At 52.3% G+C, this 27217-nt stretch overlaps 1 protein-coding gene across 10 annotated transcripts in view; it reads right to left on the bottom strand.

Annotated features, from left to right (window-relative positions):
- Ndae1 (Na[+]-driven anion exchanger 1) overlaps positions 1 to 27217 on the bottom strand; it is a 207260-nt gene that overhangs the window by 58037 nt on the left and 122006 nt on the right. Inside the window, exon 1 of one of the 10 annotated variants that reach the window (XM_089543775.1) lies at positions 23747 to 24288. The exons of 8 other annotated variants lie outside the window; for them this stretch is intronic. In XM_089543775.1, coding sequence (XP_089399901.1) covers positions 23747 to 23793 — 47 coding nt within the window. In that variant the 5' untranslated portion in view covers positions 23794 to 24288. Of the gene's footprint in view, positions 1 to 18358; positions 18696 to 23746; positions 24289 to 27217 lie in introns of those variants that run through there. One more of the 10 variants, XM_089543776.1, reaches the window with a different exon arrangement.

The raw sequence follows: 27217 nt of genomic DNA on the forward strand, positions 1-27217 counted from the left end.
ACGGCTCTGCTCTTGACACCTAAACTCTCGACAGCGTGTCGCGCCCACGGCCTCTTGCGCTGCGCTTATAAACCTTCTCTCCGGTCTCAGCTCCTCTGAATCTAACAGTCTGAAACCGCCCATTCGAAACGCGACTGGGTCCTGAGGGAACAGAACAAAGCAGCCGCACAAGCACCGCGCCAAGTTATCAACTGCCGCCTCGAAGAAAAGCTGAGACGACGTCTCAAGGTAACTGCGCGCGTCCAGGTGCAAAAGCCGCTCGCCGCGTCACCCGCGAGCGGCGATGACACAAGCCGCGGGGCGAGCACGCCGACAGCACCTGCCGTCGCTTCCGCCGGCGAAAACGCCGCACATGACAACGTCAGTGCCGGAAAAGCTTTCTTTTTTTCTCTGCTATTCCTGAAATAGCGTTCGCAGAGTCAATGGCCGACTGTACACGCTCGCCGAAGCAGATGCACGCCTGTCCGCGGCTCGCAGGCGGCATTGCCGAAGAACAAAGATCTCCGCAAGCCTCCCCCTCCTCCCATTCACAGCCTACAGACGGCCAGCCGACGGTCAGTAACTATTTATGAAAGGGGAAAATATATATATATATATATATATATATATATATATATATATATATATACGCGCTCGCTCTGCGCCATTCTATATTTAGCGTCGCAGACGTCTCTGCGCGCGCACGGCCATATTACGAGGCGAGCGCATTTATTCGTTATTTGTGTTTATTCGCTAAAGCGGGCTCAAGGCGTCTCGAGCGCACGTCGTTGCGGTGGCACTAAAGGCGAAGGAAAAAGAGGGGAGGAAGGAAAGGCAATCGCAGCTCTGCGCCAACCGCTGCCGGCAGCCGCACGCATGCACGCGTGGCAAAACGTTCGCGCGGTCGATGAGAGAGCGCGCCTCGACCACACGCGGGAGGAGGCAGCGCGTCGGTCACGAATGGTGCTCGCTCGGGCGTCGCCGCGCGCGCGGAGGCAGGTCGCGGCCGCAGCAAAAACGGAAACAAAGAATAAATAACGAAACTAGAGCGCAGCACCAAAAAGCTTACCGCCAGCATAGGAACGCGCCGACAGATCAAGAAAGAAAGAAAAAAAAACATTCGATAGTACGCCACGTAATGTCCAGGGTGTTCGTTTTATAATATATATTCGACTAAAATTAGCTGGTTTGCTAAAGTTGTGGCATGGTCTAGAGAGCCACGCAAGGTCGCGAAGACAGAAAGAGGTTCTCTTTTTCTCATTTTAACAATGAATGAATGAATGAATGAATGAATGAATGAATGAATGAATGAATGAATGAATGAATGAATGAATTTGTAGCAGCAAAAAAGAAACGCGCTGCGATGCTTGCTGCCATTTCTCCGTAGTTTCAGTGTATGTGCGTATGCACGCTCCGAGAGGGCAATTAGCGACAACGCGATTCAAAGGTGCTGTGGCGGACATGCACGCATGCTGTTTGAGCAGCTGTAATAGGCGCCACATTACGCGCAGTTGACAAACGGCGTGATATAATATACCGTTATACCAGACTGCACACGACGCAGCGACACAGCTGCTTCGCGGCCGCCGCGGTGGCTCAGTGGTTATGGCGCTCGGCTGCGTACCCGAAAGACGCGAGTTCGATCCCGGCCGCGGCAGTCGCATTTCGACGGAGGCGAAATGCTAGAGGCCCGTGTACTGTGCGATGTCAGCGCACGCTAAAGATCCCTCAGGTGGTCGAAATTATTCGGAGCACCCCACTACGGCGTCCCTCATAGTCTGAGTCGCTTTGGGACGCTAAACCACAATAAACCAAACCATAGCTGCTTCTAAGTCGAAGCGACTCAGCGAAGCGCTTCGGAAGAACAAAGCAGCGGATTTCCCTCTTCAAGTCGAAATATATCGGTACACAGAAAGGGCGCGAAATTCGCCACCCTCCCTCAGTGAAGCCACAATATTTGCCGGCAGAAATATATCCTAAAAAGGCACCGCGTAGATTACAATGCGCATCTGTCATTTACGGCGTTAAATAAAAAGTATCAGTTCTGCACCCACAGTACTAGCAGAGTATTGAGGGACTCTGGTACTAGCTACAGCAGGACCGTAAGTACACTCACTACGTTCTTAGCCCCAGCCACCTTTTCAGGAATTGTGTAGAAACAGGAGTGTTCTCAGCACCCTTCCAAGTTCGTTGCCATGTCCTTCTGTTCAACCATTATGCTATTCGTCTTTTTATTTGAATAAGTATTCTGCCACAGATGCATTTAACTAAATGTGTATCATAAGACGCTGCTGCACGTCTCTGAACGCGTAAAGACCTGCAGCACAGAGCATGAATAAAGGTCACAAAAAGAACTGCACAAATCTGCTCGTCTGCGTTCATGGGGGGAGTACCCAGACTCGAGACATATATTTTTATTAACGCTGAACAAGCCAAACTCTTGTTCAGATCTGACGAGGGCATAGCGTTCTGCGAACCTCTATAAGTGCACACGCCGCGCTTACGAAAAATGGTCGGAATGCCAAACTCCGTTTCAGGTCCGCGCTAGGCCAGCGCGATTGAATGCACGCAAATGACGGAGTGGAACGCAGCGTGCTCTGCAGTGAGCGCGTTGCCCCCCACGAGATAAGCGGGAAAGCAGAAAGCTCGGCTTCAGACACAACGGACACGATGTTGCACCACGCGCCCCGCGATGGCTCAACACCCCCTTTTCGAGAGAGGCATGGAGAGAAAAGGACAAAAAATAGAAGGAAGGAGGAGTCGGCGACCTTCGCGAATCCTCAAAGCGCAGCCCAGGGTTCAAGGTCAGAGGTCAAACAGAAAACGACGAATAACACTTTAAAAAAATGAAAATAAGAAAGAGATGCTCCATCAAGATGCCTTTGAACGCACGGAGATACGCACAGAACACTGAATGCGAATTTTAGGAAGGGGGGGGGGGGGGGGACTCTCCCTTCTCTTGCCACTCCAGCGGCTTCTTTCTTGCAATCCACCGCGGTAACGCGTAAGCCATATGCAAGTAATACCCGGTTAGATATGTAGCCAGTCACCCCAACCGTAATTCATACAGAAAGGGAGGTATCGCGAAATTCGAGGCAGAAAGCTTTCGATGAAAGTTGAAAAATCCCGGGTTAGCTAAAAGCGCAGTGACGATCGTACTCTATATCGCGCTTTATACAGAACCCTGTGTAATCATTAATTGTTGTCCCTTAGAATTACATAGTCGAGATATGCTTGTTGGCAACACGCCCTTCAGCCCGGCGGCGCGCGAAACTATTTCCCCAGGTCGACAGAGGGACAGCGACCGTGAACACGTTCACTATACATCCACGTGTCAGATAGGTTTCGAAGAAACCGACCACGTCAGCCAGCAACGAAGAACAATTCAGGTGTTGAACCGGAGATGTCTTAATGCTTGCGAAGTATATAACCAGGCATGACAACGGCGAAGCTGAAAAACGTAAAAAAATTCCCAGTCAGAAAAACTGCAACATCCCACCGCTCGTCCCTCTTTCCAAGAAAACGCTATCACCTTTCCATTACGTCGGCATCGCAGTTCGCAGCGCCTACATGCATGTCGTAATACGTCAGCATTCAAGTCCCATTTGCGCCTTGTGCGCGAGAGATACATCATCGGAACTAAGCGAGCAACACCAAGCTCGCGAACTGTACGGTCGCGTGTTCGCAGCCTGAGCTACAACAAGCTGCCGCTCATCCATCACGAGCGCCCAAGAAAAACACGAGAGCACCAGATCCCCTTAGCAACTGCTTGGCTGTTCAATTTTCGGCATTTCTCATCACCGACTGTGAGATGGCCTCTCGCTAAAACCCACCCGCGACGCGAACAACAACAACAACAACAGAGTGTAGCGAAAGAGAGAAGAACAGCGCCGAGCCCGCATCTACCGACGGTGGCTTCACAGATGGATTTTTCCCAGAGGACAAAGGTCGCGCGGCTGCCACCCGTCGCGAAGCAGGCGAGAAAAGAATAGACGAAGCAGGCAGTGATTAATGCAACCAGAAAGACGCCGAAATGGGAGGCGGGTGGTTCGAAACGGTGAAAGAAGAAAACGTGGAAAAAAGAACGGGGCCACACGAGTATACTAAACGACCACCTAGGAGGATTCATCACCCGCGACCGCTTCAACAACGGCAGCGCTAGCTCACCAAGGTTGCCTGGGAGAAGACGACAGGGCAAGCGCTAATCTATCAGCGCTTTATTATTCGCACATACTATACGTGTGCGGCCATACGCGAACAGTGTCCAATAAATTAGGCTAAGAGGATCGCAGGTCTTCGCCGGGCAACCGGAGCAAATTAATTAGATGCATCTAACTTTCGCGCACGACAACCGAGAGGAGTGAATATCGAAGTCATGTTTTCTGTCTTCTTTATTCCCCAGAGTCGCGCACGGTCGCCGCTCTCGTTTCTTTGATAGCGATCAAACGAGCTTAGCAACACGTACTCCTCGGCTCGCAAGGAGCGGGAGGGAGGTGGGGTAAGAGGGCGGGTAGCACTGCGCTGCCCTAATTGGATGAGGCGGCGTCGGCGGAGTGCGTTTACCGCAGAGTATACATGCGCACTGCTCCCTGGCTTCGCGCGGGGAGAGTAGGCGCATTACATCTGGCCTCGCAACGTGGGGTGCAACCCTTTCGCGAAATGGCGGTCGCTCGCGACCTCGATCGCTGCCATATACCCGTTGCCACTTCCGCAGTTGCTTCTGCTGCCTCCGCCCTCCCGGGTCGATACGGGCCGCCAAGCAGAGGGCAAGAAGAAAAACACGCACACAACAAAAACAAAAAGCGCTTCCCAATGTCGCTCGGCTCGCCCTCCGCCATCTCGGAAGGCAGCGGGGGGCAATCGCCCTTCTTTCCAGCGAAGCGACCGACCACCACTCTCCCGATCAACGGCCTCTCACTGCGCTGTCCATGGGTAGCCGAGGAAGGGGGGAGAGGTGAGACAAGGTGAAACGAAAGCGCTAAAAACATCTCAGGTGTGCGAAGAAAGAAATACGCGCGGGCGCACGCACTGCTTCGCTTGGCAGGCGGCATTTTCTTTAGCGGGAAGAAGGCCCTGTGATTGGTTTGGTTTGGTTTATTCGGGTTTAACGTCCCAAAGCGACTGAGGCTATGAGAGACGCCGTAGTGAAGGGTTCCGGAAATTTCGACCACCTGGGGTTTTTTAACGTGCACTGACATCGCACAGCACACGGGCCTCTAGAATTTCGCCTTCAAGAAATTCAGCCGCCGCGGCCGGGATCGAACCCGCGTCTTTCGGGTCAGCAGCCGAGCGCCGTAGCCACTGAGCCACCGCGGCGGGGCAGAAGGCCCTGTGACGTCATGCTCCACGCTGGGTCCGTCAGGAGCGGGAAACGTTTGGTAAGGGCGGGCGCTTCTGGGAAAAAAATGCAATTAATCTACGCACCCGGAGATACAGTTTGCGGAGGCATGAAAGGAACGCAAGCTCAGCGATAGAGCAGCGCGAACTGCGCTGCCAGGAATCGCCCGCAGGTTTGCAACACACTCGGAAAGCCAAAGGCCAGTGGTTTGAATACGGCGGGTGTCCGCTTGCAGCCTGCTACCTGCGCGCCTAAGCGCTAACACTATACTTGAGAAGCGAGCTTGCATGCACTAACTGACGCCTTCTCGGACAATTCCTCAAGCCAACGTGTTTTTTTTTTTATCTCCACGCGACAGCTTGCTATTTAAATCCGCTCTTCTTTTTTTCTTTCTCTCCATTTGCCATACGTTTTCACGTTATTAATAACAATACTTCAGCTCGAAATGACAGTACACCCCAGAATACGGAGTATATACAGCCGCTGACTATAATCCACCACGGCCACTTGGCCTCCCGTAGAAATCGAGCGGCTGCGATTCCGCGCAACCAGCCTCTGAACACGCTTCCATACTCGACTCAGGCCAGGAGCGTGTAACATACTGTTTCACGACCGAAATGGAAACAGCTTCGTATTTTTCCAGTCGCATGACCCAGAGGCAGCATTCCGCTGCAGTGAGATAAGCCGCGGAGATTGACGCGGCGTTCGTAGCACGTTATGCGAATAACCTACTTTCCCTTACCGCAAACTACTCGGACGGTTCCAGCAACAAAGCACCTTGGTCTCACCTAAGACCCCATATACATATACAAAAGAGGGATGCAATTTATACAGCGTAACCCTCAACGACGGAGCTACCAGCCGCGTTTCCACGAAGAATCAACGAACCTCGATCAGAGAGGGAGTGCCGCTGCCCATCCGGCCGGGTGAAGCATGGCCGGAAATGTATACTCGGAATGCAGCGCCCCACGCGGTTCGCGGTTTCGTGCGTGCAAAGCGTGCGTGGGAAGAATGCCGCCGAGACTGGCATCGCGCTCTGGCAGTTAACTGAGGGAACACCACGGCGCCACCCCGGCATCGGCACATGCCATCGATGGGGCAATGAAGAATACCGGGTGAGAAGTAAAGACATGCATGCCTGCGTCCAGAGCAGCGTGAACTGAGAACGAGTGGAAAGATCCTATTCCCCTTTCGTAACCATTGATTTTTCCGATCGGTAAACGTACAGCTGAGACAAGCACACAACCTTAGTACCAATGGGATTTAGTAGAGTGGAACGTTGGGCCAGTTGGTGTAGCGACATATTCAAGAAAACTTTGCGCAGAATAACACAAGACGGAAGGGAGAAACACGTACACACACACAAGGGCTCGTGTGTGTGTACGTGTTTCTCCCTCCGTCTTGTGTTATTCTGCGCAAAGTTTTCTTGAATATGACCAACGGTATGGTTTCTCAGTAACGATGTATATGATATTTCTTGCATAGACCTATGAAACTCGCGTTGAAACAAAGAACAGATTTCAAGCACGCGTTCCTAAAGAAAACAAAAAGCATGAAACTCGCTCGCTATGCCCTGAGGGCGGAGGTACCACAACGATAACACTTATTAAAGCTTCTCGCACATACCAGAAATCCGCGATTAAGCAAGGCAAGATACTTATTTCTTAACGCTGCATATTCGGTGACGCGTTTCCGGCATCTTTTCCGCGTAAGCTGCACCACGCACCTGAGAAAGAAAAGGTGGCGCCAGACACCTCTCGCTAAGGTAATCATCACAATCAGCCAGGATGACGTCCACAGGTATGAGGAAGGCCCCTCCTAAATGATCTACAATTAGCCACGTCCCGCCAGTTATCATTGCCCTCCTCTCTACAATCCACTCGATCTGCCCTCTTCCTATCTCTGAATGTTACCGCTATCATTTTCCTTTCCGTGGCCGGCGGCGCTGTACGCAGGTGACAACCGTTACTCGGTAACATCGGTAACATGGGGGTGCCTGCCGTATGCACTCCAGTCCTTTCTTTATTGATGCAATAGTAACAGCCTCAGGAAGTCTCACAAGACCCATCAGTCACGTCCGGCAAAGGCGTCAACAGCATCTAATGCCCCGCACTACCAAACGCATAATGTAATTATATGTCCTTGTGAATCTGGACCTTCCCTTCCAACAACCTGACCGCCGCCGAGTCCCAAGGGATCCCGGTCGACGGTTAGGGGAATGAATGGGGGTTTAGGCTAAATCCTTCTCCGCCGTCATTTCTGACGGGTGCGAATACAAGTTATTTCTCTCTCTCCCAGTAATATCTTTCTGATGGCCCTGATCCGAGAGGTATACCAGATGACAAAAACCAGGCCGCACCCGACGTCCGAGCAGAGGGTGCCTCAGGAGATTCCGGAGCCAGAGACACGCAGGCACCGGAGATAACGAGTGCCGACGGCGCAGCGGTGCATGCGTGAATGCAGATTTCGAGACGGCGCGCGACTTAGAACTCAGCTCGCGGGGGCGTGCGGCAACTTGAGCGAAGAGAGTGAAAGAACGTCAGGAGCAGCTTGACGTGCACGGTAGCCGCGTGTGCGGCAGCCGGCGGCGGCTTGGCTCGCGTCCATGCAACGAGAATGCATGGCTCCGCCGTCGTGGCCGCAGTTTCCTCTACGCGAGCAGGCGCCGGCCGAGCGCACGTTTCCCGCTTGGCGACACGAGTGGCGTCAGCCGTGCAGCCTTGGAAACGCCTCCTGGGAAGAATCCGTCATCGGCGTCACTCTTCACCATAATGCTCCGTCCCAGCACCTACAAGAGTGGTCGAAACAGACGCTTCCCCATTAAAGACACACCCCGACTAGGGAACTATGGAAACTGATTGAAAAAAAAGAAAAGAAAGGACGTCGATTTAATACGTCATTAATTCGGTGTCATCCGTTCTGGGGTCATGGGTAAAGAGTTTATTGGACACATTACCATTGACAACTAATCAGTAACATGATAAGTAATCACGCGACCCGGCCGTTGTAATGTGACCGACAACAATGCTTCTGCGGCCCATCGGTCATGTGTCGCCGATAATGACGTCTATGATGTTGGTCACATGAATACGACGTCATTCCGTGTCAACGTCACGACCTCCCCGCGACAATCATTTAAGAGCTCACGCTGTGAAACGTTTTAGTGCAATAAAAGATTGAGTATCCATATTCTTAGGTCTGCAGAGGTTAGAACTCTAAGTAAGGAAGATCAGGAGTCACGATGAGGGAAGGTGTGTTTGAGAAGGGGTACAAAAAGTATGCTGGGACTGGAAAAATATCGGCAAACAAAATGTAGCTGCCAGTGCCACTAGGTATAACGGGCTTTGGGGAGGGGTACAGAATGTAGAGTGGGCAAGAGAAAAAATAATATTGCCCGGACCGCACCGCGTGAGCATGAGGAGGGGTACAAAAGTACTAGCGATAGGTGAAGCGTCCGACAGACTGCTGAGGGCACCGAGCAACCGAAATCTAACCCTCCATTCAAAGCATGGGGCCATGATTACGGATAGTAGAAAAGACATTGGCGTCGGAGGGAAATGCAGACTGCGTAGTATCTACCAGGTGTTTCACTAAGATGTTCAGCAATTTTTAAACTAAGCTTCTTGGGTTAGAAGAGCGCTTTTTTCTTGGCATAGACTTTTCTATGCCAAGACTTTCTGACTAGTAGGCTGGTTAACTAATATTGATAACAATTACTGTCCGTCTCCTTGTTTATCGACCGTAAATTATATCCATATCACTTTTTTGAATTCCGAAAAAGCAGTTATTCTCGGCGCTGTGGTCCAACAAATTTTGATGGCACCATGATACACGCGCTTTCAAGAAGCTTGCAGGCAAAGCGACCCCTCCAGCGAACGTAACTCGTCCAAATAGCCAGAATTTGTTAGGACACAGCGCCGAGGGTAACTCCGTTTTCGAAGTTCTAAAAACTGATATGAATTACGATGGGCTACACGCCTCTTAAATAGGGAGGGTAACAGCAATAGTGTTATAGGTTTCATGTCCGCATGCAAAGCGACTCAGGCGATGAGGGACGTCGTACTGGAGGGCTGCGGATAAATTCGACCACCAAGCGTCCTTCAGTGTGCACTGACAGCGCACAGTACATGAACTTCCACCATTTCGCCTTCATCGAAATGGGACCTCCGCGGCCAGGATCGAACCCGCGTCTTTTGGGTCAGCAGCCGAGCGCCATAACCACTGAGCCGCAGCGGCGGCGCTAACGGTAATAGTTAGAAAGTTAGCTATTCAATACTAGTTAACCAGCAATCTAGTTAGTACGCTTTTTAGCTGTATTCTGATGCTCTACACCGTTGACAGTGCTACGCCCGAAAAGGCGTTCCTACCACTTAAAAGCCTATTTTTAAAAATGAAGAACATCTTAGGTAAAACACCCGGTATACTGCCAGGGCAGGCTGAAGAAAACGCACGAGAGGCTGGTTCGACAAGCAAGCTCATCATGGAGCGAACATCAACTGACCCGGAGTGCACCGAGAGCGGAATGGCGCGTAATGTAGGAAGTGAAGTAGCGGTCGCATTATCGTGTCTCGTCAATACGATCAAAACTCCATTAGACGGCGATCGCAGTACCTTCGTGTGCGTCAACTCGGAGAGTCAACAAAATGCTCGCAGCTCAAGCTTACAGCTCGTGACCGACTGTACGCAGAGAGTAGTGGTTTTTATTTTGCATTGAATATGGAAGGTAAAATAATTTTTGCTACGCCGGCATCTGCTATCGCTGCTGGAAGCACCTGAGCTGGGGCAGCGGAAATAAAGGATAGCAGGCAGTGTGTAGAAGTGAAAAGAAAGAGCGGAGGGGATAGTAGAAAGTACAGAGGGAGGGGTACGCTGACAATAAATCTATTTACATATATACACGATAAATATAAGTATATACAGGTCGCACGCGCATGAAGGTCTGGTAGAACACAGTACAAACACGCGCACGACACAGAGCACAAAACAGCTGGAGTGGGGGCGTCCAGCTGTTCATCGTCCAACGTAGCACACGTGGAGCGTTCGGTCACTGCACGTAACTACCTGGCGAAGAACAGGCGGGACGTAGAGCACTTTCTACACCGAATTCGAACGTTTCTAAGACGTGAGACTGTTTTAGAAGAGCCGCATTCGGCTCAGCATCGTCTTCCTTTCTTCCATACAAAAGCGGCCGGTTGGAAAAGCTACGTTCGTCTATACACGCCCAAATCGGTGCTTATTGCCTGCTATTAAAAAATCTACGCCACTAGAGCCATAGCTTCGGAACCACACAAGTGTTTTTAGTTGTCTACAGAAAAATATATCCGCCTGAAAATGCAGCTATATACGGCCTTAGGAAAGGTTGATAGATATCAGGGCCAAGTACCAATATTGTATATGTTATTGTATCTGCTAGTTCTTTTTGTGCGTCATATCCTCAGCTTTCTTCTATCGCCCACTACGGCTGCAAGCTGGGATCACGAAGGGCCGTTAGCGGGTGACGTTAAAAGGGCAGGTGTGATTTCTTTAACGTGTACATTTTGCAGCGGCACTGTTGTTTCGAACCTCTCCGAGCCTCCGCGCTGCCATTCCTTCCACGGCGGCGCTTAAAGCCAAGCCAAGCCAAAAACAAAAAAAAAGGGAACGGATTAGAGGTAAGCTTCAGACGCGAGTTCCGCAGCAGCAGCGGCTGCCCGTCGAAAGAGTGCGCTCGGTTGCCCACGCATCCGGAGGACGCTGTTTGCCTTTCGACAAATACGTTAGTCCCGCCTGCCGATTCTTCGAACCACTGGGTGAAAGAACTTCGCACTCTTTCACCTTTTTTATTTCGTTTAAATCCTCGCGCGCAAAAATGAATGGGACCACACAAGAGGCGCCAGATTTCACCGGTCAAGTTTCTTAGACGCTCTGCCCGTTACCCGTCGTGTGTGCTTTTTCCCTTTTGAAAAAATGTCGTGCCCCTAAAAAGACGAATACAGGAAAAAACACAATAGGACAGAGGGAGCAACCTCGAACTTTAATTTAAAGTTGTAACTTGCGCCTCTGTCCTATTGTGTTTTTTTTTTCTTCAGTATTCGTCTTTTTAGCGCACGACATTATTTCAAAACGATGTACTAACTAGCCCACTAAAAAGTTCTATTACTGCTTTTCCACCTGTTGTGTGCCTGTAAATGGCGTACACAGCAAGCGGCGGATAACAGCAAGCGGCAGGATCTGTAGCCTAATTAGTGAGCGTTGAGATCGCCAGTACAATTTCACCCCACTTTACTTCCTCAATGTGCCATAAATTTATTGCCACTGGAGCAAATACCATAACAACGGCGCCTGTACTAGTAGACAGATTATTACTAACTGTTCCTAGCTAACACATGAGTGAAGGTGCGACAACCACGAGCGGATGCAAGATGCCAAACAATTCAACCGGAATCCAGCACCTTCCGTTCAGCATGCAGTCAAGCATCTAGATTCTATATTTAATGCAGTATAGGTGTAAAGTTCGGCGTGCCAGAACATTTTTTTTTTTTTTTTCAGATTACAACCGATCGCTGAAACGAACAGAACGGAATTTCGAAAGCACAAGGCTGTACCCACGTTCGTAAACAACCGCACCGCAGCAACAAAGTTACGTGCACTGAATAACTCGCGGCTAATCCGGGGTCGCCGGCGCACACACACGACGCCAAGGCCCGCCCGTCGGCCCGATCAGGCATGCAACACTTGCACGGCGCCCTGTTGCTACACGGAGACGCGTCATCATCCCGGAGCGGTGTCACGCACACGCCGCTTACTGCGCACATGCTGCAGACCTGCCTTATAAACGCACGATGCCCTCATAAATACGGCTCCCGCGTGCGGGAACGCGACTCGCCGACGAGAAAACAAACAGGCATTCCCGACAGCCGTCGTGCATGCTGCATGCACGATACACCGTTGGAGCTGTTTACGCATGCGCCTGATGCCGACTCTACACAGCGCCGACATTTGGCGCGGCTTCCCGGAAGGTGAGCGGACGCGCTCCGTCGTCGGCCATCAACGCCGAATACACGCGCGCAATGGGAGACACAGAGCGGACAGTCGGATTGAGCGGCTGCGCGACGGCTCACTGCATCGGAACTTTCTCGCGAAATCCCGCGTGCCATCCGCCACACGGACAATATACGGGGTGGCACGTACGCGGTGCACCGTGCATTGCCCCATACAATTTTTGTCCCTGATATGCTGGCACACGTGGAACGCGAATATCTGATCGGATCGCCGTGCGAACACCGCTTGCGGAACGCCACGGACGATTTGCGTCATGTACCGGTGCGCGACAATGCACCTAGCGACAGGTTACGCATGCCGCTACTGAGGTCATTGTCAGCATGCATTGGTTTCGTATTTATACAGGGTGCGGCGCAACATCCTCGCTTCTCGGAAAGTGCGTGCACAGCCTCTACGCGCTCTGCGCGATCTTTGGGGCATCGTCGACGCGCGGGAGCAGTGATTACGACTATATAGTCGTGTGCAACTCAAGAACAAAGCGGCAAATGCCCCTCAAAGCAGGCCCTCCAGCCAATGGCGTCGACCGACTGTCATGACGTCCTGTTTTAATCCCCTTGCAGCTGGTAGCATGACTTCGCAGGAGCCTGGCAGGTGCTAGGGGATTAAACACAACTCCATGATAACCGGTCGACGCCATTAGCTGGAGGGCCCCCTATGAGGGGCGTTTGCAGCTTCGTTCTTCGAGTTGTATCCGACCGCAGGTTCTCGTTGACGTTTGCACTCAGCCTTACCGACTGACTTCCAGATTTTTTGGGGGGGGATTCTTTAGGGACCAATGTGAATTATTACTACTATACTGCTACAACAAACAATAGTAGTAATAATAATAATAATAATGTTATTAATCATGAGAAAAAAGGGCAATTCAAAGACTGAGCATACGCTCAAGCTGCATGACAGTCGTCCAGCGCTCTTAAACGCCGTGGTCGTAAACCTGGCGTGGCCTATAAACCGATCTGAGGACGTGAAAGCGTTATCTCCGAAAGCGGTACCAAACGGACAATGGAAATACACGCACCGCCGCCACTGCAGAGAGTCGTATGTGCGTGAACGTCACTCGCAAGTTGAAAGGAGCTCTCACTGCGCGAACGAGTCGAGACTGCGGGTGTGAAAAGCAAGTCCGCCTCTTCAAACACCGGATGCAAACGAGAAACGCGAGCGCATAGCGGGGTCTTGCGGCACAAAAGGCTACGCGCCAGAAAGTGTAAGAATAGCGCAATGCGTAATCTGGAGAGGAGATAAGCACACCCAGCAATAGGCGAAGGGTTAAAGGTACGACGCCGAGAGAGTCGATATAGGAGGAGACGGCGCTGACCGCGACGTTTGTGAATGCTGTGCCGCTCGAAGGGCGTCGTACACGCCGCGACTGAGGGTGCTCGTATGCGTAGTTGCGAAACGCACACGAGGTTCTTACGAGACGTGGGGAGTTGAACGACAACGCGCTGAGGAGCGCGAGGGCACAGCCGTTGGTTCGTCAGCTAGTCGAACGGAGTTCCATCATGCTTCTATCGTTACCAGCAAAGGTGGAATTTAGCAGCCGCCGGTGACGCTCTTATAGTCGTGTAATCTGCAGGCACCACCTCAGTACTTTGACGACGACGCCAAACCCGGATGCGGCGGCCGCGTTTTGATGAAGGAAAAACGCAAAAGGCACCTTGTGCTGACAGTGCACGTTGAAGATCCTCACGTGGTCGAAATTATTTCGGAACCCTCCACTACGGCACCTCTATCTCAATTCTTTCACTCCCACCTTCCTCCCTTCCTCCACGGCGCGGCGGCTGTGGTGTCCACCGAGAAGTGAGACAGATGCGCGTTTCATTTCCTGATAACCATTTTTTTTTTTTTTAAGACGGATAACCTTTCCGCAACACTTCTTCGTAAAGTGAGCTCTCGACAGCCTGTGTTTTCAGCCTGTAAGTCGACGAATCGTGCTGATTTACGAACAAAGAGGCCCGTGACTGAATATATATAAAAACAACGGGTGCGGTACAAGTAGCGGCAACTGCGCACACACACGACAACGATTGCGACAACCCCCTAAGTGTAGGCGCCTCAGTACGCCTCGTTCTCGCCGATATATCCGGCTGGCAGAAATATTGCGACGCGCATGCAACCGGCACAGGAGGTCTCTTGCTGCGCGCAGCCCGGAAACGCCGCGGGGGCAAGATGGCGGCAAGCATGCTGCGCGTGCTCGGCATGTGCGTAGTCGGCTGTCGCCAGGCGGTTGCCACCCGCGCACTCCACACAGGACCTATTTATTGCAAAGAGCGGCTGGCGAGAGTCGAGAGCAGCTGGCGGAGGCCGTCTCCCATTCCGGGTTAAACAACCCTGCCGCTGTTCCAGTGAGCTTGACCAGGAAGTCTCGCACTTGCCGATCAGGTTCGCGTAGCTCCACTGAAATCTCGAAACGTAGCGTATTCAATAAATCCTGGCGAATCCGGTCGAGTTGTAACCTCAATACGAAACCGCGCTCACTAAACATCCGTCGGCTAATCACGTGCTCGTGAAACTTGTCGAAGCTTGCGTTTCCCGACGACCGAGCGCAAGGGCCTGTTTACGGGACGTGCGTTCTGTTCGGGCTCGCTTCACTTTGGCCGCAGGCAGGTGCGCGTGGCGAACACAGGAAGGGAATACAACTGCACTCTTGAGAGTGAAGTCAGAGAAAAATATCCGTTGCGATCTTGACGTCAGAGATGCGCACGCACGGAAGTCTAAAAACAAAGGAATGAACTCCCGTCCAGAAGTTTTGAGGCAAGGGTATAAGCGCCATGGATCCTTATATACATCACATGGGACGTTGGAAATCCCGCGCAAAGTATATGCAGCCAAAAGATACACGCCTAGGTGGACGAATGACGGATTTTCAGCAACAAAATCAGGATAATCGAAACCAGCTTGCTTTCAAGACTCAAAAACAAGCCGCAAAAAAAAAAAAGGGGGGGGGGGGGGGGGGCAACGAAAGCTGCCACCAAGATCATCGCTGATACAGCCAGAATGGCACGATCACCGCGGCCCCAACTTCCGATTTCTGAGGAAAGAAGTGCCGAGTTGCACTCGAGTATATACGGCATCTCCCTCACGCGGAATCGATCCCATGCAGCGTCACCGGTGGCGCGGCCACGACGCCGGGTAGCGGGCAAACCGTTGGGCGCGCGCGGCCAGTGACACCGAACAAGGAGCGGGGGCGACCAAGGTGTGAATAAATCTCTGGGCCCAGCTCACTTTCCGACACGCAGGTCGGCACACCCGATCAGGAGCCTGTTCCCAGTTCACCCGCGTGTGGCTCAGTAGAAGACGAGAGGGGCCACACAGCAAGTGTTGCCGACCGATAGGAGGGCTCCGTCGCTGCATGGGCGCGGCTGCTGCCGGGGCGAGATCGGGCCATTCGTCTCGTTCACGCGCAATGCCAACGAGTGCATCGCCCACGCGCTCCTGTATGGGCCAGTGCCATGGTACGACCGCGGAAGCCCAGCCAGCCGGTTCCGATGGAGAGCACATCGGGGCGGAGCTGATTGCCGAGAGTGCGGCGACGTTCCGTGGGTAGCAGTCGCACGGGGACGAGAGGGTGATAAGGAACAGGCCATTTGGCATGAAAATACGAACGGTGCGCCTCGGCGAAACTGCCCGACGTTAAGGAAGCGATGCGCAAAGGTGGACTATAACAGGGGGGCGCGGTTTTACTCAACGACCATAACGGTTAACGTCAGGCAGCGACAACTGCCGGGCTGTACGGGGAAAGCCGTCGAAGGAGAGTCCTAAAACATTTCGACAACCGGGAATCGTTTACTATATTGCCTGAAAGCCGCAACGTGTCACAAAACAGAGGTAGACGCTTCGGACTCGCCAGAAATCCGACCTTAAATGTCAAAAATCCATCAGGATGCGTGCACGCAAGATATATACGTCACGAGAAATGAACAAAACAGTGACGCCGCTTTTCGGTGCTTGTCTTCCTGCCTTTAGAGTCTGTCTTTACAGATCAGCCGTTTGAAAAGAGGAGACGGAGAATGCAGCCTCGTAGAATGCATGCGCGGTTGAAACGTCATTCGTCCTCGCCACTATACAACGCAGACGAGAACGCAATAGTTAATAGAGTATAACTCGGAGCTTACACCACAGCGGCACAAGGGGAAACCGAGAACCATGGGAAGCCATCAAGGAGCCAATGAAGCGACAAGCTTTCACCACATCCGCGCTCGGGACAATAAGCAAACAACACCGATCAACGCTCTCGGACAGAAATTGGGAAAAGAGACACCGTCGTCAGAGCAGGATGTTTTCGCTGCATGCATGATCACCTGACGAAAAAAGGAAACACATGACGCTTACTGAGCAAGCCGGTCACTGTCGCGTAAAAGAACAAAAGTCAGACCCGTGCTTTGGTTCACGACACTCGAAACAACCGTCGTTCTGAAGGTCGTTATTATTTATTATTGTTTTACCACAAGCGGTCACCAAAAAGTGAAAACAATTTGCAAAAAAAAAAAAGAGCACACGAGTACACGAATGCGATAAGTATACTACAAAGTCAGCACGATTCAAGAGCTGGAAAAAAGAGAAAGAAAAAAAAAGAAGTCTGGGCCAGTTTGGTTTGTCATGAATAACACGCAGCGCGGAGCGAAGACAGCGAATGCAAATATAACAAACAACACACGCAGCGCACGTGTTGCTAACTCTCTTGTCACAGTTCACCGTGCATTACAATAACAAAAACGCTGTGATAGTATAAAGGGTATTTGTATTTTGCGCGTGCGTCTGCAGGACAAAGCTATAAATCTTACAATGGAATGCATAGATAGTTGAGCGCGACACGATATGTCGCGAGCCGCAGAGGACCGAACCATATAGTAGCGAGACCCATACCAACGGATATATGTTGTAATGTGACGTCGCGTACAAGCATGGCCGCATACCATGGACAAGTGAAGTTCATATATTGCTGAGTCAATGCGTAGCACTTCGCGACACAACCACCCTGCGAAACAAGGTACACGGGCGTCCCAGTCGCGCTGCCCTTTGTCATCCATTATCTTGTAGCGATTTCCAGAGGTCAAAACGGAGAGCTTAGCACTCTTCCACGTTCGCGAGTTGCAACCCTGTCTCCTTTCTAATTTCCTCGCAAACATTGACTGAGCAATCAGCTATGTTGGAATGCCATTCAGTAACTTATAGCTCCGGTTACCGTGCAGGGACTTGGTGAATAAACAATGCGCGAGCGGCGTGTACGGTCTTCGCTGCTCCTTCGCGTACGATAATCCGCACAAGTATCCCTCTCTTTTCAGTACTTGTCAGCGGCTATTAGTGCTACAACGTTTGACATGGAAACACAAATGAAGAGCACCAAACTAACACTGCGCACAAGTGTTTCGCAGATGATCAGGTTTCATTGACGAAGGAATCAGCACAGTACACCGCCGATGTGTGCGTGAAACGAAGACGCTGTCTGTCGTCTGCACCTCCGAGCACAAAGCAAAATTTCAGATAAACATTCTGCCGCAATGCGCGACACAGCGGTCCCGTAACAGACAGCGAAAAACTGACACAAATGTACTGTTCGTAACAACAATGAACAGCGGCGCCAACACAATGCTCGTAAGCCTGCCAAAGAGACCGGCAACAATATTAATCAGCAGGAATGCTCTTGATGAACGGAAACGTATAGCCTAACTCAAAAGTCTTCGTGCAACATGATTGGCTTTTCGATCATGCACTGAAGTACTTGTGATACTCTCGTCGTCCTCAATCTTCAAGGCCTTTCGGTATTTACTGTGGTTATGCAAGCGTTCCACTACTGGGCTAAGAAGCAAACAACGTGACCTGAACGCTTTTCACTTGGAGGGCGTACTTGATCGGCAGGCTAGGGTATAATGGAGAGCTTTTCGCTCGCTTCGCCAGCGATTACGCATCACGGGAGCAGTCACGGGCCGAAGCCTGGTTCTCTGTACACCGCACGACGTGCCTCTGCGCTCCACGGATGTAGTCGGGCCGTTTTGTACGTACATTTTCTGCAGGTGTAGGAACGGCATGATTGGCTCGGGGCGTCCGTGTTTACGGCGAGCTTTGCAGTCAGCGCGCGTGGCGATCGCAGCCAAGCGAAGTCAGGGGGTCGGTCCGATCGTTGTCGCCGGGACTCGGTCGTCTGAGAGCCCAGCGTCGCCCGACTGCTAGACACGGCGCGATACGGGTGCTCGTGGAAGAAAATAAAATAAAAACAAAACAAAAAAAGAAGCCGCCGATAAAGGTGCTCACACGCGAAACGAAGAGGGCTCTCCCCCCGCCTTTACCGGACGGGGAACCCGCGACAGCAGAAACGAAGGAATGTTTTCACCGCGACACAAAGACAGCGATAGAGGAGTGAAAGGCCGCTTCGCCGCCGGCTCCTATCTCAAGACGCGACAACAAGCGGTTGAACGTCAGATATACGACCCTCTTCTCCTGTGCAGGCAATCTCAGCGAGCCTGCGTAGAGCGGCCATCTTCGGAGTCTCGAGAAGAACGCGTGCGGGCCTTGTTATGGCAGTGACGACGAAAGAGACCGCCATGTCCGGAGCGATGGCAGGTAGAAGGCCAGTGCCTCGGGACGTGCCACCAATGTCCGAAATCCAGGTGCAAGAACAACAGAGCAGAGTGGCGTTGATTCGAGTCGGCGAAGACCTCGGATAAAGTGACTTTCCTCTTCCCACCCAGTGGGAGGCGCGATATTACAGCACCACAACCGCATGCAACATTCTTCCTGCAGACACGGACATCAAGGATGCGTTCGCCGCGACCCCTGCCGGCAGGTCAGTGAAAGACGCGAGAGGCTGCTCTCCTTGGGCACGCCAGCGACAAGGTGCGTCCTGCCACAGCAAAAAGAGGCCCGCGATGCCAAGGAAGGGGGGAGACAGCTAGGCCTTGGGTGCAGCCGTGACGCCTTTCAGAACCAGACACGTGCCACAGGATATCAAGCGCACCGATCCGCAAAGCAACGAGGGTCCACGCATACCGTGTACTACGCTGCTCTAGCGACACACGCGAGCCCGAAAGCCGGAGAAAAGCCTCGAGCCGACCGGTTCACTCAAGCAGGCCGCAAAGGCGACAGCGGAGGCGGCAGAACGAGCGAAATCTGCGGCGGGGCGCCGGAAGTGTGTGTGCGCGCGCGCGGTGTTGTGCCCTTCGGATCGTGATGATATCGGAGACACGCGACGACGAGGCACTCGGGCAAAAGCGCCAGGCGACCGCTCACGGCCGCTCGGTGCGCGGCACCGCTTCGCCCGACCAAGACTTTCGACAGCTTTGGAGATCACGACATCGCGCCTCAAGCGTTCGCAAGGCGACGCTGAAAGACACGGGCGAGCTCAGCTGCAGGATGCGCGCCTCTGCTGCAGATATAGAGCACGGAGTAAGAAAGGGAGATGCAGCTTGTACGAGGCAGTTTGAATGCAGATGAAAATGAAAACTGGTCATGAGGAAAGGAAAAGCAACAGTACCAGTCACCCTGTCGGTGAACATATCAACCGCGGCGCTTCATCTAGTAAGTTTAGAAAGCCTGACCAACGCAGCACTGCACAAAGTATGCTTGGCTGACCAGTGCAGGTGTAGGCGTTTCGAAAGCGATACGCTCTTATACTGAGGGCACCGGCTAAGAACTTGCGGATCCTGATGAGATGGCGTCAAAAAGAAAAGAAAACGTGGAGGAGGGGGTGGGGCAACCAGGACGGGTGAACATAACCATATATTTAACAACAACAAAATCAAAACGAACTGTGTGAGAACCGGAATCATACCGGAGTCATACGCCTTGCTTCTACAATAATCACGCTCTATTTTCCTCGTTGCAAACTGATGGTCTAACCCCGCGCAGTCGTCTCACATATATAAATCAAGCTTGCAATGCAGCCTTACCCTCTCCCCAAGGTGAGACCGTTCATGCAAGCAGTTCGCATGCACGGAGACATACATCACTGCGCATCCGTGAGGAGCTAATAGCCTATCGTATAGTCAAGAGTTCGAAGAAACATCGTCGGGCTAGAGGGGAATCCACTGAAGATAAGCGAACATCCGAAAAAGAAAAAAAAAGAACGAATTCAATGAGCCTCTTTTTGTTTGTTTCTTTTCTACTTTCCTCTGGAGCCAGTCTGCTCTAGAGGAGCGTAGAGACACACGAGTGCGTGCTTCTAAAAAGTGCCGCATACCGAGCGAAATAAAAAGAAGAATGAAACTTCCAAGCCGGGCGCCGGCAAAGGCGCAAGAAAATAAAAAAGGAGATTACACTGTAGATACTCCTGCACTCTTTCTTTCTCTCGCAATATTTAAACCAGGTTAACCAGAGCGCTGAAGAACAACTGGGAGCACGTGTCGCCTTGCAAAAAGGTTGCTCGCTGCGCCGTATACCAACGGCCGAGGTGGCCGACGTATAGTAGGTCAATGTTGTCAGCGCAATTTCTTAAAGAACAGCTGTGTCGATTTTGCGCCTCTCTGGGGAACAAAGGAAAACCGCCAGTGAAAGAAGTGATAACACAAAAAGAAACGAAAATTGATGAGAGTGGCATTAGCTCACTCTTAGGGGCGGTAAAAAATAACAAAGCTGTAATGGGTGCAGGATGTTGTTGCTGCTGCTGCTAACAATGGCCATAAAGTGTGGACAACGTTCGGCAAGCACAGTAGTAAATTGCGAAATGTGTTCCCTCTACTAGTGCACTAAAAATGAAGTAATGTTGTAGTCTAAGGTCCTGCAAGCTTTCGTAAAGCTCTAACTTCGGCAAAATGTCACCGTCGAGTCACCGAGATATAGCGACCACGTGTCTCGCCATTCCGGAGGTGACGACAAACACTGCAACACCGCAGCCAATGACGTTCTACGCGATAGCACGCATCTGGGCAATGCGGAGTCCGTGTGCAGCGCTGGGAGGAATGTATGGCATCTAGTGGTCGTACCCTGCAGGCGTGTTTGCGTTTCTCCAGCCCGAATAGACAAATTAATGGGATTGCGAGAGCTGCATCGCACTGAATCCCAAGCCCGACAGCGAAAGCATGCCCGTCAGAGTGTCTGCGAATAGTTCCGAAGTCTCGAGCCATTACCTCTTTCCCAGTAAGCGCATAAAACTGCTTCGCGAAGCGTAAACAGAGAGAGCTTCTTGCGGACGTTAAAACACGCCGTATGCCTGCTTCCTGAATGTCGTCTAAGCGGTCCTTCTACTGGCAGGCAGCTTCCCCTCCGAGTCAAACGCTAGCGCCTCTAATACTACCCCGCCGAGTGTACAGGGTCTAGCAGGGAAACGACGGCGATTGGCTGGCGCGTCGTACGGAGTCTCGCCTCTTCCAGGGACGACGCGGCGGCGCCGTTCTCCTGGCCAGCTGCGCGCATTTGGGGCGCGGCGATAGAGCGCGCGAGAAAACTTGACCCACTGATGGGGCCGCCGTCCAAGGTCGGGCCTTCCAGCCGGGACCAGCTGCGGCGCGGGCCGCGTATTTTACGGCATTCCTATCGGCGTGCGTCAGGCGCCCATAACGCAGTAACGGGGCAGGCGGGGGGTACGACGTCGCAACGATCGACTGCTGCGCCAAGGGAATCACGAGTCGTGATTGGAATCGGCCCTCTGTCGACGAAAGGGAAAATAGGAGAGAGAGAGAGAGAGAAAGCCGAGCACGCGACTCTCCCCTTTTTCGGTGGGCACGCGTCACGCTCAATTTGGAGGATTTTGGCGTCGTGCCTGCAAATTGGAGGCCTCAGTGGAGAGCGGCACTTTGGGTGGGCGGTGAAGTATTGATACGCGTGTCTGGACGGACGTTCGGGTTTTACTGCATGCCGTTGAGAGAATGCATGCCGTTGAGGCGTGTAAAGCCTGTTTCAGATGCAAGCGAAAACGCTAACGAATCCTGCCGTCGCGGCGCGAAAACCTGTTTTTCAGTCGTCGCTGCGGTGAGCGGCGAGGTTCCAACAAGTTGGAAATGTCCGCTGCTACGCGCCGCTCAGTCCCTCAGTCGCATGCATGCGAACCAGACTTAACGGTCTACTCCTCTTACGGCGAGCTGGCGCCGCGACCACTCTTCCGGAAGAGACCCTTTCGACGACGTCCTCAGAATAGGATATTTCGTCGCTTCTCACTTAAGGTCAACCAGGCGCTGCGAGATTGGTTGCACCAATTGAGACGGTGGCCGCAAACGCATTAAAATAATTTGATATTCAGTCCACTTGGGTCGCAGAGTTCCGAGGGTCCCATAAGCATAATGCACCTTCCTTTTTTAAGAAAGCTCTTAAGAAAAAAAAAAAAGTCGGTGTACGCTCGCTACAGTCTTTCTTTTGAACTGCGCTTTGGACAGACCAAGTGCGAACTCGGCGACCGCAAGTTCTGCGTACCTTCACGGCTGTGGGAATGTTCGAGCACAATTCGGTGCATCCGAGCTCCGCTTCGAAAATTCGTTAGTTCAGAAGAGCGCAGAAGTGAATGCAAATTCTGAACGGAAGAGGTTGCCAGGAAACGAACACAGTACGAGAGAGCAACGGCTCTAGCGCACTGACGCTGTGTCTGCATGCGCTAGTTGTCTGGTCTTATACAGGAGCGAAAGTTGGGGGGAAAGGGAGAAGTCTTTTTTTTTTTTTCGGGAAAACCCCTTAAACGTTTGGTTCTTCAGGAATGATGTGTATCCTGTTCAGGCGCCCGTCTCATCCGCACCAACTACCACCACCGAGAGTTCTGCTCCTAAATCTGCCCCGCGGTGACCTTGGTGCGGTACTTGAGCAGTTAAGCTAGATGTTATACCAAGTCCAGATGGCTTTCTTGTACCATAATCCTTGAATTGAAGGGCTGAAGCAGTAATACAACGTAGCAGTTCATCGTAAACGTATAATCGATGAAAGCATGTTTTTCTTCTCGACTAGTTAGTATGCAGCCGTCGATGTCGACAAAGCGCTCTCTTCTCTACCAACATTTTAGTTTCTTTTTTTTAAGGCCTGGAATCGCACGCATTCATCGAATAGCAGACACGCCAGCGCTGGGGAGCATTATGGGTCGTTTGGTAACCAGCAATTTGTGGACGACGAAGGCAGCTCCTAAAAGCGGCTCGAAAGCGCGAACAGCCAATCACAGAATCTCCAGCAGAGAAATCCTCCGCCGCAGAGAGGCTCACGAAGAATCTCCCGTTGCACAAGCTTTCCTCATTTAGACGCGCGCGCATCCTGTTTTTCTGCAGAAGCGGTGAAAAAAAGTTCAGCACGTAGGCTGCACCGCAACGCACGCAGAAGTTCTCGCGTGTTCAGTGAGTGGTCAGCGCGTCCTTGCAAAACCTCGGCCGGCCGGCCAGGATGCGGTGCTCGTTGCGCAACTCTACGCAAAACAAAAAGAGAAAAGATACAGGTGCCGCCCGCTACCTGGTGCGCGCTAGCGGCGCTCAACGGCACGTTCCTTACCGGTAACCGACGCTGAGGTGATGCGGCGAAATCTGATCCATTGGCATGTATCAAGCGAGGTGCTGCTGCTGCTTCTCCTCGAGACGTGATGAACATAAAACGATGGCACCACCACCAGAGTGCGCACAGATCGCAATCTCCCTTCGTCGCCGCCGCGTCCACGACGTCCCACAAGCAGTAAACGCGAAGAGGCTGCTTGATTGCTGCACCTTTCCTTCTATCTTTTTTTCAACTCTTCCCCGCGCTTCTTCGTTCGTTTCTCCACCGAAAACTCGCCCTCCTTGATCGTTGCCTCAACTCCCGACACCACAGAGGCACGTACAGTGGAGAGTTTAAACTGCTTGCAAAACGGTCTTCGCGTTATCCCCCCCTTAGAAGTGCACGTGCTGCCCAAAGTGTAGTATATGATGTGCGGGGGGGCTGCGATGCGCAGGACCCTGACGCCGAAGCCACCGCCGGCGCTGACGAAGCTTAAAGTAAGTCCTCCCCCCTCCTCGCGCACGTGACGTCGGAAGACGGCGCCGATCCTGTGGAAAGCGCTCGAAAAGCCGGCCTCCCATAGGGCAGCAAAAAGGCGTCCGCTGAGAAGGCGCAAAAGTAAGAAACGAAGAGAAAGTCGGTTGCCAAAAAAACAAGGCACCGCGCGTATGGGCCGAGGGAAGACAATGCGGCCGCGTCGTCTCTCCCTCCCACGATGCCGCGGTTTGTTAGCCGAGGCACCCCGCGGGGAGAAGGGTGGAGGCGAGCATCCTTCACGCGGGCCACAGCCCGAGCGCCCGTAACGACGAGGAGGACCAAGACGCCTAATTGCACGCCGGGTGGCCGGCGGCGAAATGTCGCACAAACGCGACATGTGACGCGTGCTCTGGCGAGGAGTAAAGTGCGACGCGGGCTCTCTTTGCTGAGGAAGAGGGGAAGTTCGAATGCCGCACAAGTGAAACACGGAATGTGACGTGTGCTGCCCTGTGGAAGAGGGAAGCTTCAAAGCCGAGCGAAAGGGGAGCTGGTGGGCCATTCATCTGTCGGCGTATACACCGTATTTATACTCGAATAACGAGCACACTAACGTAGTAATGAACACAGCCTCTACTCTGCAAGTCAGAAAAAAAAAAAATCTTTACCCGAGGCGCTTCGGCGCAACCTTTACTACAATTTTGTTTGACATTATAAAGCGCAGTTCGGCTGCCTTCAGCGGGTTAAGCCCCACCTCGATGGACACTTCCGAGGCGTACACGCGAAGCGCCTACGCGCACGGGCGTACGCTGGAGCCTGTTTGCGCATGCGCAAGGCGTGAAGTGCGAGCGGGGCTCAGATATCTGTGCATGTCAGATATCGGCGCCTGCGCACGGGCGCTCGCGCGCGCGTCGGAAGCGGGGTCCGGTTTACAACAATGGGAGGACCGCGGGGCTTTCGGGGACTCCTTTCTTCACTGCTTGAAGCTCTTTCAGATTCCCCCAAGTTTGTTTGGAATCCTTTGCTCCCCAACCATTTTCTGTTCACGGCTTGACATTTTTTCAGTCGGCTCGCGAGGGGGAGCGAGTCAGCACCAGGAGCATGGAGGTGCATGCTACTTTTCGACGCCCGTCGCGGCGCGTGCTGGGCGCGCAGGCGCTTCGCGTGTACGCCTCGGAAGTGTCCATCGAGGTGGGGCTTTAGGTACAGCGCTAGAGTATTGTATCCTGGGATCGAAGATTGCACTGCTCTTCCAATGCGCGTCCGAATGCATCGTAAACGAAACCAGAAAGCAAAAGCTCCGACGATGCGACAAAAGGACCGACATAATTTTGACCACGCGCACGAGATTATGCTCAAGAAAAGGCGTATAGCACAAACAAACAATAGTCCTTCGCCCTGTTGTTAGGTGGGGAAGCCAAAACAAGGGAGGAAGTCTAGCACGCCTTCCAAGCAGTTGTACAATGCTCGTCCAGAGGGAAAAACAAAAGAAACTTAATAGTCGTTGCATGGTTCCGCGCCATTATGCACTGAAGCCTCAGCCGTCCGAGATGAAAAAAAAAAAATAAACAGTGCGTAGTCCTGAAAGACCGACGGGCAAGCAACGAGCAAACTCATCAGGCAGAACACATTTAAAGCCTCTTAATGACTAGTGTTCTCATTAGTTCACATAGTTCAATGGCGACACCTATTGACGTCTAGAACTCTTCATACTCGATCTCCATTAGCATTGACGCGCTTCCAGACATTAGTTACATAGCATTCATTCCTACAGCATTGGCCCATTGGATAAGCGGCGTCTGCGTATTAATTCGTAATGTTTTCCTTCCAGCCAAAGAGGGCCGAACCATAAAGGACGTGTAGCCTTCGAGAAAGCCGTATTTAAAAGCAGTTCTCCCTTTCTGTGAAAAAAAAAAATAGAAAAGAAAGACTTCGCATCCCCGCGTTCTTCTGCGCTTCTTTCTCAAGCGACAAAGCCAACAGCGGGTGCCCAACCGAGAAGGCCATCGGGCAAGCGTGCGAGACAAGCGGTAGACCGACCTGGCGCTCAGCCCACTCGAAGAAGAGACCGCGTGGACGTATTTACCGCAACCGCATGCCGATATGCCGGAGACTCAAGGAAACGGATTGAGCCTTTCGCCTCATCGCGACAACTGCGCACATATGGGCGCGCCGACACATATCCCCGATGGCAGGTCTCAGCCTGACCTGTACACCTCTCCTCGCCGTCGGGCGCATTTGTTTGTCGTTTGCCGAATGCGCAGCCGTTGCCACGGGTCGCAAACAAAGTCACGTCGAAGTGCTGCGATCGCAGACATGTCGCGCTTTATACGATAACTCAAAGGAGGAAGCCCACCAAAAGATTTATTTCCTTCGTCTGGAAGCCGCAAAGCGCCTACTTGCATATGGGCGCCTTTGAATCTGTACAAGAGCTTCGTGTGTAGCAGAATACAAACTGCTGGCTGGCCTCATTGTGCTTTTGTTGCACGTTTGTAAGATTTCCTGCACGTGTGCGCACGCTGCAGTCAGTCGCCATGGAGATTAGCTGACATCGCAAGACGCATATGTACGCCGTTAGCGACACTGCACTGTCCAAACGGAGGGAGAGGCGAACGGGGCTCCATAGTCGGATACAACTCAAGAACTAAGCAGCAGATTCCCCTCTAAGAAGGCCATCTAGCCAATGGAGTCAACCGATTTTCATGACGGCGCGGTTAATCCGATTAGGCCGCGGTTGATCTCCTTTCATCTTCGGTATACCCTACGATGTCACGCCAGCAGGTCCAAGGAGATTAACCACGACGTCGTGAGAATCGGTGGACGCCATTGGCTGCAGGGTTTTCTTTGAGGGCCACTTGCCGCTTCGTTCTGGTTGTGTGCATCGTGCAGTCTGCGTTATCCATAAGCAGTGCTTTCGAGCAGTGCCTACCCCCTTAAAAATAAAATAAAACGAAGAACAAATATGGAATCAGACAGCAGCACATGGCTTCCAGGTAAACTGCCCGAGCCCACCTGGCT

Source organism: Amblyomma mixtum, chromosome 5 (assembly GCF_055824585.1).
Source record: "Amblyomma mixtum isolate Tamu chromosome 5, ASM5582458v1, whole genome shotgun sequence".
Classification (NCBI taxonomy): domain Eukaryota; kingdom Metazoa; phylum Arthropoda; class Arachnida; order Ixodida; family Ixodidae; genus Amblyomma; species Amblyomma mixtum.